At 36.2% G+C, this 21,169-nt stretch overlaps 2 protein-coding genes across 2 annotated transcripts; both read left to right on the forward strand.

The window, feature by feature from the left end:
• The first annotated feature begins 1,966 nt into the window (after window positions 1-1,966).
• Window positions 1,967-3,605, forward strand: MMP (matrix metalloproteinase). The gene has a single exon (XM_008246741.3). The coding sequence runs from the start codon at window positions 2,061-2,063 to the stop codon at window positions 3,336-3,338; it is 1,278 nt and encodes a 425-aa protein (XP_008244963.2). The 5' UTR covers window positions 1,967-2,060; the 3' UTR covers window positions 3,339-3,605.
• Window positions 3,606-4,574: 969 nt separating this feature from the next.
• On the forward strand, window positions 4,575-6,388 carry LOC103343063 (protein JINGUBANG-like). The gene has a single exon (XM_008246740.3). The coding sequence runs from the start codon at window positions 4,925-4,927 to the stop codon at window positions 6,245-6,247; it is 1,323 nt and encodes a 440-aa protein (XP_008244962.2). The 5' UTR covers window positions 4,575-4,924; the 3' UTR covers window positions 6,248-6,388.
• Window positions 6,389-21,169: the final 14,781 nt, after the last annotated feature.

Below are 21,169 nucleotides of genomic sequence, written 5' to 3' on the forward strand. Positions count from 1 at the left end.
TTAAGATACATAAGTGACTTAGTACCACATGAAGTTCCTATAAGGTTCAAATTTGAGTTAATTACACTAACACCCACTGAGGTTTTTGGATTTTTCACAAAACTCCTTGAGGTTTTAGAAATTACAAGACCACCCCATGAGGTTTTAAATTGTTTTCACAAAACTCTTTTTCATTGATTTTTCATCCAAAGATTGATTTTTTTTTTTTACAAAAAATTTCTCCAAATGACAAAGTTGGCCTTTGAGTACTTCATTGAGGTTAATTTTGTTATTTGCATAAGTTTTTTTTTCCAATGAAATCATCAATTTTTGGACAAACAATCAATGAAAAGTTTGTGAAAACAAACTGAAACATGAGAGGGTGTTCGTGTAATTTTTGAGACTTGAAGAGGTTTTGTGAGAACACAAGAAACCTCAGGGGGTGTTAGTATAAATAACTCTTCAAATTTTTCACTGTCTTCATCATCTCGATATTATCGATATTATAGCAATATTTTGGCCAAATATTGCTGAAGTGTGAGAGAAATTATTAACGTCGCTATTTTCCAAATTATCGATACTTTACGATATGTGTATGGATGTGTTCCAAAATATTCTAGACCTGAGAAAAAATAATATCCTCGATATTTTAATCCTTAGATATAGTGTATCTAATTTGCATCCTTACATATATATAGTCCCATTTTATTGAGGAATCTCTCGAATAAAATATTTGAGGGACACCCTTTAAGGTTCCTTATGAATATTTTTTTAACAATCCAAATGATCTATTTTTTAAGTATACATTCATATATTATCCTTGCAAGAAATTAGATAAATCGGAAATCGTTTCCACATCCAATTGTGTCATACAAAATCAGTAAATACGGTGCTTCAAGAAAGTACTAAAATTTCAATAATTCAACTGAGTGGTTAAATGATTTCGGATTCAAGTGATTTTTTTGTAGAGATTATATTTGAATAAACATCTACAAAATAGACGGGTTGAATTAGTGAAATACAATACAGAGTGGACCCTACAAGAATGTTTATCAAATAAATTTATTTAAAGAATCCCTTAATTAAAGCTCTCTTTATATATACATACATATAAAATTTGCGAAGAAGAATTCTTATGTTAACATGGTATTAAGAAGCAGGTTTGTGAAGAAGAAAATGCTGATGGAAAAATCCTGAATTTCAAATGATAAAGTCATTTGCAATTAAATTTAAGATTTTGGCATCCTAATCATTTGATTATTATTGATGTTATTAATAATACGATTATACTATTCAACCGCACTGGAACGGAATCCCTCTCCCTGCTCTGCCTGTATAGAATGGCAAAAGGAACATGTATTTGAGTATAATAATACATTTGTTTTGGACGAAAGAGTATAATAATACATAGGAAAAGTCTTAAGATACATCTTGGTGCCCTTATGTGTTGCCAAGTCAATTGACAATTATTGGCCTTATACAAACTCAAATACGTACATATATAAGATGCACATCAGAAAGTGAGTAATCTAGTACGGAAGAAAAACACTCGTGTAACGGAGATAACACTTATTACTATCTCCGACTAATAACACAATGAGAAACTTTTCCACGTGTCAATGTTAGTGGCCATGGATCCCGTTAGAAGAAGTGTTTTTTTTTTTGGTCCAACCAGCGATAAGATTTATAACCAGTTATTTTGTTCCACGTGGACGCTTATAACTGGGCTCAGAAACATGTAATGCCATGCAGTTCAACCCCCAACTTTGACCACTGCTCTCCTTGCTGCTGCATATATGAACGATCCTAAAGTCAAAACATCTTCCATTCTTTTCTTTGTCTATTTGGTCGTCGTAGACATACAATACAACTAGAAGAAGAAACTAGAAAGAAACTTCTGCCATCTACTTCTTCTTGCATTATTTATGAAAACACTCCACACACACATCAAAATTCAAAGCATACAAACTTTCAGCTTTTTTATTTTTATTTTTTATTATTTATAAAAACAAAATCAAACACGCAAATTCAAATTCATTCATTAAATTGACAAAGACCTCCAATGCCAAAGACTAATTCCTATGATGCATCATGCACTAGTGTTTGCCGGCTCCAACCTTTCTTGTTTATATCTCCACTTACCCTCTTCAAATAAAACCATTCAATCTCCTCATTCAGTCTCGTTTCAAATTCCACAGCAAAACACCAAATTAACTAAAACGACCATGAGGCTGCCGTTTCACCTTTTTCCCGTTGCCATTGCTCTCTGTCTCTCATTCTCACTCATACACACCTCAGCCCGCTTCTTCCCCAACATCTCATCCATCCCTCCTTCGCTCGTCCCCAACCTCACCGCTTCAGTCCCCGCCGCCTGGGACGCTTTCCAGAAGTTCGGTAACTGCCACGCCGGCGATAAAGTCGAAGGCCTCGCCAAGCTCAAGAAATACTTCAATTACTTCGGTTACATTCCCAATTTGCCCTCCAATTTCACCGACGACTTCGACGACGACCTCCAATCAGCTCTCAAAACCTACCAGAAGAACTTCAATCTCAACGTCACCGGCGAGCTAGACGAGCCTACCATTCAGCACCTCGTCAAGCCTCGATGCGGCAATCCCGATATAGTCAACGGCACCACTACCATGAATTCCGGCAAACCGTCGTCGTCTAACACGTCCAATCTCCACACGGTTGCTCATTACTCTACTTTCCCGGGGACGCCGGTCTGGCCGCTGAACCGGCGCGACTTGACCTACGCATTCTTGCCGGAGAACAAGCTTGCCGACGACGTCAAGGCAGTGTTTTTACGGGCCTTCGAGCGGTGGTCGGCAGCGACGCCGTTGAATTTCTCCGAGACGACGTCGTTCTACACGGCGGATATCAAGATTGGGTTCTTCAGGGGCGATCACGGGGACGGAGAGCCGTTCGATGGGGTTTTGGGGACGCTGGCGCACGCGTTCTCGCCGCCGAGCGGGAGGTTCCACTTGGACCTTGACGAGAACTGGGTGATCACGGGTGACATTAGCACGTCGTCCGTGACGTCAGCGGTCGACCTGGAGTCGGTAGCGGTTCACGAGATTGGGCATCTGCTGGGGTTGGGCCACTCGTCGGTTGAGGAGGCGATTATGTTCCCGACAATCTCGTCGCGGACGAAGAAAGTGGAGCTGGCGAGCGACGACGTTTTGGGGATTCAGTCGCTGTACGGCGCCAATCCCAGTTACGACGGTACGAGTGGTTCGTCTACGCCGTCCACTCAAGCACGGGAAACGTCCGCTGCTGGGGACCACCTCACTTCCGCTCCAAGGTTGTGGGGCCTCAGTGCCTTGCTGGCCGTCGGATTTCTGTTGTTGTCGTTTTAGTTTTTTCTCATATTTTTTGGTTTTATTGATTAAAGTTAGATTTAGCTTATATTGTTTTATTATTTATAATTTTTTGGGGTAATTATTGAGGATTTGGCAACTCTACTGACAGGCCATATCTTACTTACTCGTATGATTCTGCCAGTAGGGTTTTTTATTTTTATTTTTGGCATTCAGATACAGTTGAATACAGTTAGGACTCCACTTTGTACATGTATATATACATTTTTATTTATTAAATTTTAAAATACATACATTTTAATTTTATTAGCTTCAATCAAAGTATAAAATATCTGCAGGTTGGTGAGCTGTTCACCTACGATGCAATAATTGGTCTGACTTCAAACAAATAGAAGTTCTAATTTGATACCATTCATTCTCTCTTCCGGTTGGGGATACATTCAAAAGCCCATTTCCGTCTTATAATTTTGTTATGGAAGTGCAAATGGGCCACCCGTTTTGTTATAGTGGTTCATCTTTGATTGACAAGCCCAATTACTAGTCCATGCTTATTGATTACCAGCGTCGAATGCGTGGATAGTGTTTTTAATTACTTGAACTACAAGTCTTTTACAACTAGTGTAAGCCTATTGAATGAAAAATGTTGAATGATGCTTCTCGGTCAAGGGAAAATTCTGATGAGAACGTATAAACTTACTATGAAGATGAAACCTTAACTCAGTATGAAAGAGGAAAAGGGGTGGCATCTTCGCAAGTGAATGGAACCCTCTAATAATTTCGATCCATTCTTGGTCCAATTTTGACAGAGTATATATATGACTCACTACAATTATGGTCCAATGTTTTGACAGACTTTTTATATTAGTCCTTTGCATTTGGTCCGCCATGCCAAACTTTCCTAGCTAGTGCGGAAAAGCTAGTCCTTACAAAAAACAATGTGAACGATAAAGATGCCACTTGGTCGACAAATTCCACAATCCGAAAGCGGAAGACCCCTCGCAGAGAAGTGGACCCATGCCGACCCAGATTATATATTTCCAACCCTTTTTTTAAGTCAGTCATTTGATTAATTAAATTCAAAATTCTGATCCAAAAAAGTAAAGATTTAAGCACTGCATCAAGAGCGGTGGTTAGCTATAGCATCATGAATTGCTCTAACCTAATTATACACATCAGCAAAATGACCTAAGGGCCCCATACTTTTCTCCTTTCAGCGATATTTGTACAGCAACAAAGGAAAGTGGAAAGCATTATCCTTCAAATGGCAAATCCACAAAAGCTTTCAACTCATTATTAGGCCAATTGATACCAATATCTCTTTTGCCAATCCAAAAGCTACCCAACCAAGCCATGCCATTTGGAAAAAAAAAAAAAAAGGTCGAGAGGTTAATATATCTAACTTGCATCCTACCCCAGCAGCTCGTTTTGATGGAAGAATCTGGCCTTCTCTTTATCTGATCGCCACTAGTTTATTGTCAAGAAAAGTTAGAAAATGATGGTTCCAGCGGATCATCGCGGTCACCTTTTTGAAACTTCATATCTTCTCTTCATAAGAAGGTAAACTCCTTCTAACAAACAATACAGAAGCTTTTATCTTTCTTTATTTAAACCAAAGCTTTCTTTTAATGGGACTTGTTCCATGTCCCTTGCCATGTCACACAAGCACAGAAAAATCTCATGAAGATCACTCCAATATTTCCATTCACCTCCTCCAATCAGAAGCATCAACCTCTTCCTCCTCCTCTCTATCTTCCCAACCAAGTTTACCATCTGTCCTTTCTCTCACTACCTCAATCTCCAACCAACTGCAACTTGTTCTAGAAGCCCCAACCACCCACCACCTCTGCATAGCCACCCTCAAAACCCAAACCTCCTCCTCCTACGTATGCTCCCTAGCCCTCTCCGGAAACTTCCTATACAGCGGCTTATCCAACGGTCAGATCATAGCATGGAGCCGATTACACTCTTCATCACCCAATAAGGTGGTAGCCACCACCAACAGCACCGTTAAGTCTCTAGCGGTCATTGGGGAGCTACTATTCAGCGCTCACCAAGACCACAAAATCCGAGTCTGGAAAATCGACATCAATCTCATCACAAACCCACACGGTCATCAAAAACACTTCAAATGCATCGCCACCCTCCCCACCCTAAAAGACAGGGTCCCACGATTCTTCTCTCCCAAGGACTATGTCCAAATCCGGCGACACAAGAAGTGCACCTGGGTGCACCACGTCGACACAGTTTCCGCCCTAGCCATATCCAACGACGGGTCGTTTCTCTACTCCGCCTCGTGGGACCGCACGTTCAAAATCTGGCGGACGTCGGATTTCAGATGCTTGGAGTCGGTGAGCAACGCCCACGACGACGCCATCAACGCTATAGCGTCGTCGCGTGACGGGGAGTTCGTCTACACCGGCTCTGCAGACAAGAAAATAAAGGTGTGGAAGAAAGTTAATAAGTCGGTCGTGCTTGATGCTACGCTGGAGAGGCACAAGTCGGCTGTGAATGCTTTGGCTTTTAGCTCCGATGGCTCTGTGCTCTACTCCGGTGCGTGCGATCGGTCAATTTTAGTGTGGGAAAGAGATCGTGATCATGTTCGTGGCGTTAAAGGCGGTGGCATGGTGGTGGTGGGTGCGCTGAGGGGACACAGCAAGGCCATATTGTGCTTGGCTGTGGTGGCGGATTTGGTGTTTAGTGGGTCGGCGGATTGTAGTGTTAGGGTTTGGAGGAGATCAGGGCGGCTAGTTGATGATGATCATAATAGGAGCATCGGCTATTCTTGCTTGGCTGTGTTGGAAGGTCACAGGAAGCCCGTCAAGTGTTTGACTGCAGCTTGTAACAATAGAAGTGAGGATTCTGATGATTCTGGTGATTCTTTTCTTGTTTACAGTGGTAGTTTGGATTGTGATATTAAGGTCTGGCAAATACATGTTCCCTTTTTTTAACGTTACTTTTTCTCTTTTTTTTTATTATTTATTTTTCATTTGGATGCTAAGAATGTTTTTTAGTTTATCGAGCTTGGGGTTTCGTCGGTTGATAAAAACAAATGTGGTACAAAAATATAAATTTCTAACATTGTTGTGAGATTTGAGGAGTTGATTTTGACATTTTAACGCGTAGGCTTTAGATTAGGGTATTTTGGACCTTACATGATCATTTTGGGGTTTGTTGTTGGAATTTTCTCATTTCGGAGTTGATTATAATTAACCTCAATGACGAAAGCAAAAGGAAATATCCCTTTGCACTGAGTGACCAGGTTACCAACCCTTTAGATAAGACAATAAGTAAGGACTATCCAAACTTTGACAAGTTTGTGTTTATTATTGGTTTCAAAATTCTCCATATATATATATATATATAAAGTTAATTTCACATTGGATTTGTGTTCCCACTTTCCAAGTGCTGCTTCAACCTAATGGACAAAAAGCAATGCATGATCTGTCAAATATCCATAAACTCAAGAAAACCTCGGGCCACAAAATAAATTGATACGAAAATATCTGTTTGCCAACGCAAAAGCCATTTCGTAAAAGATTGTGAGAATAAATAAAAAAATATAAGTAATATCAACGAAATATTGAGATATTATCGTTTTTTTTAGATCAATGATATTTTGAAACGTATCTATACACATATTGTATAAATATCAATAATATCGACGTCGATAATTTCTCTTACACTTCAACAATATTTGGTCAAAATATCGCTATAATATCGATAATATCAATAATATCGAGATGATGAAGACAATGAAAATTTTGACGAGTTATTTATACCAACACACCCTGATGTTTCTTGTGTTATCACAAAACCCCATCATGTCTCAAAAGTTATATGAACACTCCCTGAGGTTTCAGTTTGTTTTCAAAAAAACCCCTTTTCGTTGATTATTTGTCCAAAACTTGATAATTTCATTAAAAAAAAACTTATGTAAATGACAAAATTAACCTCAATGAAGTATATGCAATCTAATCTCAAAGGCCAACTTTGTCATTTGGAGAATTTTTCATTATAAAATCATCAATCTTTGGATGAAAAATCAATGAAAAATAGTTTTGTAAAAACAATTTAAAACCTCAGTGGGTGTTCTTGTAATTTCCAAAACTTCAAGGAGTTTTGTGAAAAAGCTGTGAAAAAGCTGAAAACCTTCGGAGGTGTTACTATAAATAACTCAAATTTAAATCTTATAGGAACTCTATGTGGTACTAAGTCACTCATGTATCTTACATGCAACGTATAAAGTGTAAAATATTGTAATAAATAAATGATTGCATGAAATTTTATAATATATGTAATGTCCGAAATACGTATGAATGGAGGAATAAAGAGAACTTTTTCACTCAAACTGAAATAGGTGTGTTTAATATTCTTCATTAATTACTACAAAATTTTTTACACTAGTAGTGTTTGTCAGTTTGCTATATACTCAACTTAAATCAGTTAAACCCATAATGCAATATGTTTCCTTTCAATTTTTTGTGATAAAGTAATAGATAATTGACTAAATAAACATCCTCCAAAGTTTCAAGAAAAATTTCTAAGTTTTTCTTACAATTTCCTTGGTTTTTATTCAATTTTTATCGATATCGATAATATCCCAATATTTCCATTGAAATTTCAGTGTTTTTGGACTACCAATATTTCTGAAACCATCGATATTTTAGACCTTGGTTGTGAGTATCGATTGTTAATTTAATATTGGGTAAAACTATAAGACCCAATTTATTATATAAGATCTTGAACTTCATGATTTTTACAATAGAATTAGGCGGAAATTCAATTAAATTTAAATTACATACATATCTTGAATGATTAGTCTTCTACCATATCAAGATATCTGTCTGAGAACAATTCGTAGATAGTGGTGGATAAGGCCATACCTAAGAGCACTTCCACCAGTTAGCCCATTGCCATGACAAGAGGAGCCCTAGGGGGTACTATTCATGTGAATAGTACCTGCCCTAGCACAAAAAAAAAATTGTGTTTCCAGCAATGCAAGGCTTGCCATGGCAAATACTATTCATTTTTTTTGTTTTTTTCACAACTTTGTTTACTTAAACAATTAATTTGGATAATATTTTCGGATAAGATTTTTGGGTTCCTAATTGTCAATACTATTCATTGGCGTACAAACTCCCTTTCTTTTGCATATTCTACTTCCATTGCCCTATCGTGCTCTTGTTGTTTCATATCCATTTCAATTCTCATGGCTTGCATCTTTGAAAGCTCCTCCAAATATTTAGATGTATTCTTGGTAGAATTACTCCCTCTCTTCGCCTTCGCCGCCTTCCTCCCAATAGGCCTCGGTTCTTTTTCGATAGGTGAGTCTTGACTCATCAGGGAATCCATAGGTGAATCCGATGTCGGTGTCTCATGAAGTGGCATCTCGTTCAACACTATCGTTGGACCCGTTAGAATAATTTGGAATCTCTTACAATTCTTCACCACCTCCCAACATAGGGTATGGTTGAAACTTTTTTTCCCTTACCCAGTAGCACCAAAAAACATTTGTGCTTGCATAATCTATACAAAAAAAAAAAAACAAAAAAAAGGTAAGGCAAGAAACTTTAAAAAATATTGGCAATGCAACAAGTATAACAAAAAATAATGGAAATACAAGAAACTTTAAAAAATATTGGCAATGCAACAAGTATTAAAAAAATTAATGGAAACGCAAGAAACTTTAACCATTTATTAGAAATGCAAAACAAAATATAAATATTGCAAGAAACATTCATATTAATATTGGAAATACAAGAAATATTAACATAATATATAAATTGCAAGAAACATTTAAATAAAATTTAATATGACATAGAAATTAATAAATAAAAATTACAAATAATTTACCTCACTGCTAAGGTTTTGCCCGCTTCTATGGTTGTTCATCGCTTTTGTCAAGGCATCTCTCCACTTTCCCAACTCTTTGTTAAGAATTTTCCACCTACTAGATAATACTTGATCCGTACGGGTCGAACCAATTACCCTTTCACAAAATTCCTGATGAATTTTTTTCCACATATGACAGAATTTGATCTCATTGCCCGTTACGGGACAATGACTAACTTGGAGCCAAGCCTCACACAAGCTAATATCTTCCGTCATGCTCCATGCCCCTCCTCCGGTTTCACTAGAAGAACCCATAATATGATAGAGAAAAAAACAACTTGAAAGAGAGAAAAAAACAACTTGAAAGTGAAAAAAATTTGACTAGAAAGTGAAAAATAGTAGAATGAGAAGAAAATATATGAAGAGTCGGTGTTAAAAGTGAAGAGTATTGGTTGGTATTTATAGAAAAAAAAATTCAGTATTTTTTTCGTATTTTTTAAATTTTTTCGATTTTTTTTCAATTTTTTATTGGGCAAAAAATTGTCTGCCGTTGGATTGTTGGAAAAAACTAATCGAGAGCCCAGGAGCTTCCACGTGGCATAGAGCCGTTGGGGGTTGCTTTTTCGATTTTTTATTCGCGAAAAATGGCTGCCGTTGGATAAATTTAAAAAGCAGATCGGATGGCCCAAAGATGCAACACGTGGAATCATGCCGTTGGCGGCTATTGTAGCGTCAAATTTTTTAAACTGGGCTCGTGTATTGCACACGCCACTTTAAAAAATTTAAATAGCAATACGACGTCATCACAGCCGCGGGCTGCCCTCGCTTGCCGGTTTGTAGGCCCCACGCTTGCCCTAGCAGCTTCTTGTTGCTAGAAACCACATTTTGGTTTCCCCCTCCAACCCTCCCCTTGGGCCCTTTGCTGCCAATGCTCTAATGGGAGCCCTAAATTGGGCTCTACCTCCTTGGGGCTCATAAATATAGAGCCCAAGTGCAAAAAGGCATCCCCAATGGGAGAATTTTTGGGTTCTATATCATGAAACTGGCCGGAGATAATCATAAATCTGTAGACTTGAGCCTTAGAGCCCCAGTGGGCCCCACATTTTGAAAAACAGAACCTGCAAAAGCATGAAAACCAGCGGGCCCTCTATATTGAAAAGTATTAAAAATTACTTTTTCTGTTGCAACTTAGCTCAATTAGAATAAGCCAAATTAATCTGCCATTATGAATGTTTTTTGCATTATATGTTGTGGCTACATTCATTTCCAATAAACATTAATCATACTTATATAGTCTGAATATCATACACGTATCATCATAACTCTCCTTTGGGATATATTATGACAATACCAATAATTAACAATTAGAAAAGCTTTATTACTTCTGGATATCCAAAAACAAATCTAAATAAGACATATACAAGTTACCTCATTTATATCTCCAATTATATAAATAGTGGATTTACCTTTAGGTGATCCATATCTCTTATGAATATGATGAAAATAAATATACTCACGATGTTGAAACCATGGAAACATTATAAGGTTAAACTTCATTTATATGCATCCATAAGTCACAAGTAATTGATTAATTATCATTTAATTTGAAATTCATGGAATGTTCTAGCTTGGCCATTTTGATGATTAACAAACCATTTATAATATGAATGTCAAATTAAATTGATAAGAACTGTAATAGTTAATCGATTACATAAGATTAATTGATACACTTTAATGATTAATTGATTATTAGATTAACTGATATAAATATATCACCTCTTTTTTTTTTTTTTTTTCTGTTACAAAAATATATGACCACTTTAAAACAGTAGTGGGCAATAGAACTTTAGATTGTCTCCCCTCATAAGACAAAGTACAATGACAATGAAAGAAAATACGTTTGCATTTATTTTTTTTAACTTTAATTCATTGTACATGTCTACACCAGGATCATATGATGAGTTAATAAGTAGTCATACATTTAACATATATTGATTAAGATTTCTACATAATAATTTAAACTGATAGTAAAATTAAGTATAGAGTATTGTGTGTGCAGATGGTGAATTTTTTTGCGGTGGAGCGAATTGAAGTTCGAAAAGTTCGAAAAGTAGGAGTAGGGGTAGGGTGAAGGGGCTGTAATTAGGTCACTTTTTTTTTTAAAATCTGTTTTTTTTAATATATCATTATTCTTTGGTATAGTTAATTGACGAAAATACCCTTAAACTTAACATAAATTTTAACGGAGTTAGACGTAAGTGGTGGATTGCAACACCTTACAAAGTTCAGGTGGTTAAAAATAAAAATTAAAAGTTCATGAGGTAATGACTCACATACTTGAAAGTTCATGTGGTATTTATGTAAATTTCTCTAATTTAAATTGACAGTAAAATTGATGTTATTCTTTACTATATTTACTGTCAGCACCCTAATTAATTCATAAGTCAGACAATCAAACGAATATTTATAACTTTATAGCATAAATTTAATAATTTTCCAATTAAATGACAAATTCATTAGCAATAGTCATTAGCACTCCAATTCATATTAGCAAATGAATTTTGCAAACTCGAAACGATCGTTTCATATGCGTACACATAGAAATCGAGAAGGAAAAATTTATCCTCCGCATTGTATGTGCACTTTAATATAGAAATAAAACAATTTCTATTTCATTCATTATACACATACATATTACTTCATATTTTTATATGACTTCATTAATGAAAAAACAATACAAAATTTTCGACATAGCCATATATATATATATATATATATATATATATACAGAGGCAGAGCCACAGTGGGGTCAATGGGGTCGCACGACCTCTTGGAAGCCATGAAAATAAGCTTAGAGGTCCCTTGGAGCTGCTGGTGCGACCTCTTGGAGCTGCACACCACGTGGTCGATGAAATGCCTGAAAGAAGAAGGAAGAGTTCGCTGAAAGGTTGAAGAAGAAGGAGGCTGGCTGGCGCGCGTCTTTTTTTAAAAAACAACTTGGGCAAAACGACGTCGTTTTGGCCCAGGGAATTTTTAAATGACCTGGCCAAAACGACGTCGTTTTGGGCCAGGTCTAAAGAAAAAAGATAATGACCAGCGTATCCTCCAGCCTCTCCTTCTCCACAAATCCGATTCCTCCATTCCAAAACCCCCAATTTTCTTTTGTTACTGCTTCTCCAATCTGTCCTTATTTCCATTTTCAACATTTAAGTAAATGTCTTTGTCCTTTTACTTTTATTTATTTTTATATTACTCCATTTACTTAAGTTTACAATGTAAATAAGGAAGTACCCCCTATTTGGATTCAAATAAAAATACTAGAAAATCAAATTCTCACCAAATCAAAATATGAAAATTCGGTTTTAGTGCAAAATATGATTTAGGCTAAAAATGATGGCTCATTAAGTCAATATATACTTCATACTAAAATCCCATAAAATCAAGTTTTCTTATTTGATATGTAGAGAATAAAAGCCGCCAAAAATTATTTTGAGAAAATGATTATTCCGAAAAACCATTTTTCATACTTAGTCAGTATTGCACCTCCGCTAAAAAAATTATGGGTCCGTCTGTGAGACACTATAATTGAAGTCAAAGCAAAATGGCAAATTGCTATCTATTGGCCTCTGGACCATCACAAAGCATTCTTGCCCCCAGTAATAACAAAGTTTACACTTTAATATCTATCCGAAGCTGCAACTTCTGCCACTCTTGCGCCTCAGCTTGTGCATGCCATTCTAATTTTTTTTTAATTAAAACTTAGGCAGCAGTTTAATTAAGGAATTTAGGGTAACTACATAATCTCCTCTCTCGTCCCTCCCTTTTCTATGTGATCTCAAATAAAATGATGTCTCAAGTTTATGTGTTTAGTGCGTAAGTGAAGTATTAGAGATGTTTATTGCACTAATTTCCAGTAACAATGTGAGTTTTTATTTTCATTTTTTTGCATATGTAGAATATATATGTTGATTCCATCCTAATTTTTTTTTTGGGACTTTTACACTAAGACCCCTTGTGTTTCGATTCCTGGCTCCGGCACTGTATATATATGCATATGCATATAAAGCGTTGTGCCTACTGCCTGCAAATATTGCACTTGTAATAGCCACGTGATGTCATTCAAAGCAATGAATATTATAGTTTCTATGAGTCGACAATAGCTAGTTACAGTGCACATGGATTTATACCATCATGGTTGAAATAAAATAAACCCATAATATCATCACGATTGAAAGCATGCAGTAACAAATTCTTTAATCACTATTAGTCATAAAAGTAACTCATTCGTTGAGGAAGTCAAATAATATCATATATTAAACATTCACCCACCGTCAAAACGTGCACCAATTATTTGATCAAAGAAATTTAATCGAAATCACAACATATCATGAAAAAACTGTTACGGTTCAATTAAATTAAAAGATCAAACCATCAAACCATCCATGATGGAAAATCACGAGAGTTCTTAACCATATTCTACGAGCAAGTCTAGCCATTACCCCCAACCCTGGCAGAATAGGGTCCGAGCCCAGGCAACAGCTTCCAGCGGGCCAAGCTTATCCTGGCAAGCCATGAGTCCCACGAGACTAGGCCAGCCCGTAGGCCAAACCAGCTTGACCTCTAGCCTAGGTTTGCTGACGTTAGCAACAAATAATTTTTAAAAAAAAAAATCTAAAAAAATACTAGAATTTTTAGATTTTTTTTTAAAAAATACTTAGTCATATTCTTCTCTTCACATACCAAAACTATATACAAATTCCTCTCCTAATATCTCGTGTGAATAGTGGTTGCCATGACAATGGGTGAAAACACCACAACCTTTTGCAATGGCTGCCACTATTCACATAACTAGTAACAATCCTTGCTCTTTGCCATGGCAAATGGGTGGAAGATATCTAATACCACATGTAAACTTAATATTGGGTAAAACTATAAGACTCAATCCATGATCCAAGATCTGGAACTTCATGATTTTCACAATAGCATTAGGCAGAAATTCGATTAGACTTAAATTACATACATACCTTGAATGATTAGTCTTCTACCATATCAAGATATTTGTTTGAGTGATCCGTTGGCCGTAAGTGTAGAGGAAATAGGTTTCTCTCTTTAGCCTTTTGCACGTTAGAAAACTTTAATATATGTTTTCATCAGTGTACACATAAGATGAGTATGTGCACGAGGCAGAGAGGACCCGATTCCTAGTGAAGCCCATAATCAATTACCACCCATCACGTTAATAAAATAGAAAACTACTTCTCTTTATTTGACTAATATAATTATTCGGAATAATATTTATTGAACAATTAAATAATTTATTTATCACATAGGTCACTTCATGTGGGCCACACACACTAACTTCCCAAGTTGCAAATTGCCACGGTTGTTGGCTTTAAGATAAAGGCTTCTATGAAACGCGGATATTACTATTTTGTTATTTCTGAAGAATAACACTATGATACACATGATAACACTTCTACATGACATAATTATTGGACACAAAAACGCAAAACAATGATATCCCCATTGTAACTAAGTTTTTCTCATACCTTAACAATATTGAACGATGGGTCGTTTCTCTTCTATGCTTCACAGGACCAGATGTTCAAAATCTGGCTGACCTCAGATTTTAATGTTTCGAGTTGGTGAGCAACAAACCTTCCTCCACAAAAAGCTCTCCAAATTAATTTGGTAACAAAAGGAAAAAAAACCTCTCAAAATTAAACAAGTAACACAAGTTAGGTTTGAAGTCATCATCTGGAAATATAGGAGATGGAAGTTTGGGAGACAATATTTCAATTTCAATCGATAATATTTGTCTTAAATGCTTTCGTAATCCATACCACAGCCAATGAAATGCTTTCGTAAGACAATATTTCTCTTCGATTCAAAGCTTTTCCATATATATATATATATATATTATTACTAAATACTTTAATACACTTAAAGTTGAGAAAGTCACAAGATGTACATAATTTTTCAACCTGAACTTGGACGTACCTAACCTTTGTATATCCTAATGGTGTTTTGAAAGGTGCACAATTTGTCAACTCTGCCTGTTGAAAAGAATTATGCGACTTTATCCAATCGTTTACCTAACACAAATGTTTCAAATCAAATTAATTTCTTTTGGTTGAACAAATCAAATTAATAATGTTTAAAGGATGCTTTTTATATGTCATGTCTAGTTCTTTAAACCTTGACCATTCGTATATTATCTGCTATACGCACCTCTTCTCATAATTCTTTGTTTATATATGATGTAATTGAAGTTAGTGGGTCAGTTATCCGAGCTAAGATTACAAATGATCATGCACGCAGACAAATTTCCATGGTTCAGATAGTAACATTTATAATTTAATGATCATATTATCAATTTTTCTATTTTACATCATCAAATACATAAAGTATCTGTTGACACCATGTTGACCTCACCTCCCTCTTAAACAAATCCCACAAATTAAGGGATAATCTTTGCTTGTCATACCTCACACCAACCAAGGAGTAGCCATGCCACCTCCTATGCATTCTCAATGTCCAAGACCCTAAATCAAAGGGAGCCATGCAAAAGCCTTCTCAATGACCAAGACCTCAAATTAAGGGGAGTCATGCAAAAGTCCTAGCCATCAATCAACCTTGTCTACTCCAACTTAAGGGGATTATAAAAGGGAACTCACCACCTCCAACCAAGGGAGAGTCGGCTGCTACTTCTTCACTTCTCCAAGAGCTGTCCAAAGCTCTCATAAGCTCTCTATTTCTCTTTTACTAGAGCTCTCAAGCCTCTCTCCCTCTATATCTCTCATGGACAATGTAATCTCTATATTCAAATACAAATACAAAGCTATAAACTATAGTGGATGTAGCCCCATTATAGGTGAACCACTCAAACATTTGTGTTATGTGTGTGATATGTCTTAATCCGTTATATACAAATTCGTCCGTTAATAGTATTGATAATGAGGAATTATGTTTATACCCATTTGTAATATACGAATGAACCAATCATCATCTTTGATTATTTCCAGGAGAGATATTTAAGGGGTCGTTTGAAATCCTATTTGGATCCCTTTTTTCAAACTAAAATATAATTTTTTAGTCCAATGCCCATAATTTGCATTTGGTGAAGCCCATTTTTCAAAAGCCCAACTAAAAAACAACTTTAAAAAAACCCAATTTTAAAAACAAAAAAAGTGAGGTTTTACATCTCTCTCTCTCTCTCTCTCTCCAAAGCCAGACCCTACCCAGACCCGCTCCCAGATCTCGTCGTCAACACCTACTAGTTTCGCACCTTGGTCTCCTAGATCTCTCTCTTCTCCCTCTCTCCTCTTAAAATAAGTATTTAAAAATTCATGTTTGTATAATAAAAAAAAGGGTAAACTGTCAAAAACCTGAACTATAACGCTTGTCGAAATGTCCATCATGAATTATTTTTTCAGCCAATTTAACCATTAAACTATTTTAAATGGTCAATTTACCCCATGCTGTTAGTTTCCATGTAGTTTCATCTAATTTTCTTTCTAAATGTCACATGTTAGGCACGTGATTTACTGTTTAATTAAAATTTAATTTTTTAAAATTTAAAATAATTAAATGTTTAAAATTACAAAATTGAAAGATGAAAAAAAAAAAAGGGGGAAGGCAATCAACGTCTTCCCCAGCCCCTTCATCCCAAGACTCTGTCTTCAATCCCACATCCACAAGGGTTTTCAAGTGCATGCCAATGGTTGGTTCATGTAAATAAACATATAATCATAATCAAGATATGGTTTCATCTTCATCAACACCTACTTGTTCTTGATTGGGTCAATGGGATTTAGGGATTGCATTTCAGTGTTTGGGTATTCGGAGACTGGCTGATTTTTATGGGTGATTGGGTTGTTTTTAGGGAGTTTCACTAAAACACCCAAAATGGGGTCTGAAATTATAAAAAAACCCAAGCACTATTTAAACATATAAACACACCCAAAACCCATCATTACACACACTCAAAACCCATTTATAAACACACCCAAAAAGTTGACTTTGAGGTTGATTTTGGGTGTGTTTATATATTTAAATAGTGCTTGGATTTTTTTATAAATACATATCTAGGATTGGGTTTATTTATAAATTTGTATTGTTTTTATTTGATTGTTGGTGTTGGTTGGTACCGCCCTCATGCACGGGCTCAAGATGTAGACCGCGGCACGTGAGAGGGATATGAGGCCGACGAACGCTGCGGCTAAGGTGACAACGGGATTGAGGTGGCCGCCTGAGATGGAATCAGATTCTTAAAAGAAAGTGAGATGGAGAGAAGAATAAGAAGGAAAAATGAAAGAGAGAGAGAGAGAGAGAGAGAGAGAGAGAGAGAGAGAGCAGATATTAATTTCAAGTCGTGAGCTGAAATAGCCCGATTCTCTTTGGGATTTCTGCTTTTGCTTTGAACTCTGATTCGATCCAGGTATTCAATCCCGCCGCTGACTCAAGTGCCCCAGCGTGAAATGGTCCCAAACCCCCTGTTCTACTTATAGACAGAAGAAGAATCTGAGAAAAGTGAGTCACCATTCCCAAGCTCCTTGATTGAGTATTCTAAAAAGAACAAAGAGATTATTTTACATTTTTTACAGGCCAAGACGAGGTCGATGAAGAGATGATGTTCGCCATGGCTGACAAGGTGGCTGTCGAGAGGGTTTGGGGGATGGGGTGGGGAAGACGTTGATTGCTAGTTTTTTTTTTTTTGTTTTTTTTACTTTTTTAGTTTTTAAGGATTTAATTATTTCTAACGGAAAATTGGATGAAACTTCATGGAAACTAACGACATGGAGTAAATTGACCATTTCAAATAGTTTGATAGTTAAATTGGATGAAAAAATAATTCAATGTGGACATTTCGACAAGCGTTATAATTCAGAGGGGTTTAATTGTTTTAGTAGGATACCAAATAGGCCCTAAGATTTTTGTACATTTTTGCACATTTTATTTGCGTTTGTTGATTTGGAAACCTGGGGCGGGCTCAGTAGATTGGTGGGTCAAGTTCATTACGGCCCAAACATTGGGCTTTTAGGTTTCGGACTTATATGAGAAGACTTTTGGACATTCTAGAAAGCCGACACAAAAGAAAGAAAGAAAAGGTAATGCGTAGGAAAGTCAACAAGTAGTATGACTTTAGGTTTTGGTTCCTAGCTAGCTGCTTCCTAGTCCCACTTCCTACGTTATCCTCTCTTTCTCTCTGTAGGACGCAACATTGCCGTCATTTTCCAGCTTTAACCCAACATTCTCATTGCACCGCAAATTCCTCTCTTTATCCTAGAATGAAGAAAGATTAAGACCCACCTCCAAATCTACCGAGAAAATTTTACATGATAAGTAACAAAAAAGAAAAAAAAAAGAAAAAAAAGAAAAAGAGTTCTTCTGTGCTGCCGTAATCTTACGTAAGAGGTAGGGTAATATTATAGCTTATAAGCAGTAAAACAGTAAATGTCACACAGAAAGTTACAGACAATACTTTTCTCCAATTGATTGAGGGAGGTGATGATGACATGTGGCACGTGGCTCAATCTTGTTGGCTGTTCTCATTGAGAAGTCAAAATTATTTTTTTTGGGTCAACAATGGAGAAGTCAAATTGAGAGTGAAAATGTAGCCTTTTGGTTTTGACTCGTTTTGGAGTTGAAGAAAGAAAGAAAGAAAGAAAGAAAGAAAAAAGAAAGAAAGAAAGAAAGGGTTGGGTTTGAGTAAATTTGTTGTGGAGCCCAACTTGGTGGGTGTTGTTACAGTGCTCTACATGGCTCCCCCAAATTTATGAAAAGAAATAACTTTGATTCCAAAAAAGTATGACCTTTTGGGTTGCCCCAGAAAATGGAATCATAATCATGACCATTGGCAAAGTAAATGGATTGACATGATGATATCTCCTCCTTCTAGCTATGCAAGATTTTAAAAATTGACCAAAACTCATGTGCTATATCTATGATCCATGAAGAACTAATCATATGCTCCCTCTGCATTATTGTTCGTGAATCGTGACGTTTATTGACCTCTAAACTTCAGTCAAATGTGGTGACATCGTAGAAGCTAACCTTATTCCAATGCTTTGCTCAAGTTCAAACTTAGTAGAAGCTATACCTAGCAAGCATAAAGGAAAAGGATTGTGTTTGTTTATTTTATCGATACGGAAATACTTATTAGTGATGAAATTATGCGTCCTGTAATTGGTCATTGCACTACCCCTCATTTCATATATATGCGGTCTTTTCAAACGTTAGGTGAAAGTAGCTAAAAAGAATTGGAATCGAAAAAATTGAGTAAATTAAAAGAAATGACTTTACTCAAAATTAGGGTCAAACGTAAATTAAATTAGAAATTGTTATCATGAGGCCAAAATATAGTGACTCATTTTTATTGCTGCACTAAAAAATTGATCTGCTTGATTGCTATACAGTTCATTTTTCCATAACTGGCTTATGAAAACTTGCAAACTGAGTGGTGCAAGTTAACATGATGAAAGGCAAAGTTAATTTGGCACCAAAGATATGGCTAGTTTGTCACATGAAAGGAAAAGGCAAAGTTAATTTGTTAATGCATGCATCAATTTCGTAAGACATCATAATCATAAATCATCAACTTGAGCTATATAGTCGATCTCGATCTCTTTTTTCCATTGCCAAATACTTATTTTCAGCTTCCTAAGGTCCTAACCACAATCATTAAATTTTGTAATTAGTGTCGCCACCATCAACATCTCATGATTGGGGCAAAGACAAACTATAGGTTGATCACTATGATCTGTATTCTTTATATATATATATATATCGGCTTTGAATTAGTACCTCCCATTTATGTAAGGAAAATGTTAGGCTTATCATATTTTTATACCACATTGTATACCACCTTTCTAATATAAACGAGCCCCATTGTATTGGTGGGCTCCACCTCTATTAGAGAAGTGGTACACAATGTGCTATAAAAATATTTAGTATTAAGGGCGCACACACGTTGGGACAAGAAGGGTCGCATGACCCCTTAGGATGCCGAAAATCCAGATGTGGACTCCATGAGTGATCCCTCGGACAGCAGCAGAGTGACTCTTTGTATGCACATAAGGTGCTCGATGAAAGTCCCCTGTCGGCTTGCCTTGTTGCTCCGCGGCAGGCAACATCCAATTTTTTTTTAATTAAAAAAAGGCTTTGGACCAAACGACGTTGTTTGGTCCAAAGCTCATTCAATTTTTTAAATTGACCTGACCTCAAAATTACATCGTTTTTAGCTAGACTTACTCAAAAACAAAAAAACAAAAAACAAAAAACAAAGAAAATATTATCCTCCTCTCCTCCCATTTATCTGATTCCACAGCACATCCCCAAACCCCTTTCATTTCCAAATTAATATTTCACAACCCTAGGAGCCCCAACCTCCCAACCTCCACCACTACCTCTCCACTAGTATTATTTTCTTTGTAGGAAATTTTTTGACACTTTTACATTAAGACCCCTTGACCCAAGAATCTCGAATCTGCCATTGCCTAGCATTTCCCTTTTTGTAATTTAAATGTACTCTCATTTTCACGCATGTAAGAGAATGGATAGCACTTCCGTGGGTATATAGTATAACACTTTATAAACAAACATACTATATAAATGTTTTTTTCTTTGCAAGTAAATAAACAATCCTCAACCATATATTTTTACAAATTAACTATTAGCTAGGGCAATGAAATTTCTATTTCCAAAGTTGAAAGAGGTGTCGAGTTTAAATTCAACACCCCTTTTAATAAAAATAATATATGTAGAGTTTTTTTTTTAGGGGAAAAAAGAAGAAGATATTATAGATAATATTTCTCTGCTGCCCTACTCTCTCTTTGTGCACAGTCAAATTCCACCGCCTCGCTTTTAGGTGGTAGAAGTACAAGGGCTTATTAGGTTAGGACTTTCTGGGGTTTTGGGGAGAGAGAAAAGAGAGAAAGGCAGAATGATGGTATAGCTTTGTGATAATTATCTCCATGTGGAAGAAGCAACATTAGCCATCAAATCCAGTTCTCTTGAAACTGTATAGAAATCTCTTC

This window comes from Prunus mume, linkage group LG2, assembly GCF_029339155.1.
Source record: "Prunus mume cultivar Tortuosa linkage group LG2, ASM2933915v1, whole genome shotgun sequence".
Lineage (NCBI taxonomy): Eukaryota > Viridiplantae > Streptophyta > Magnoliopsida > Rosales > Rosaceae > Prunus > Prunus mume.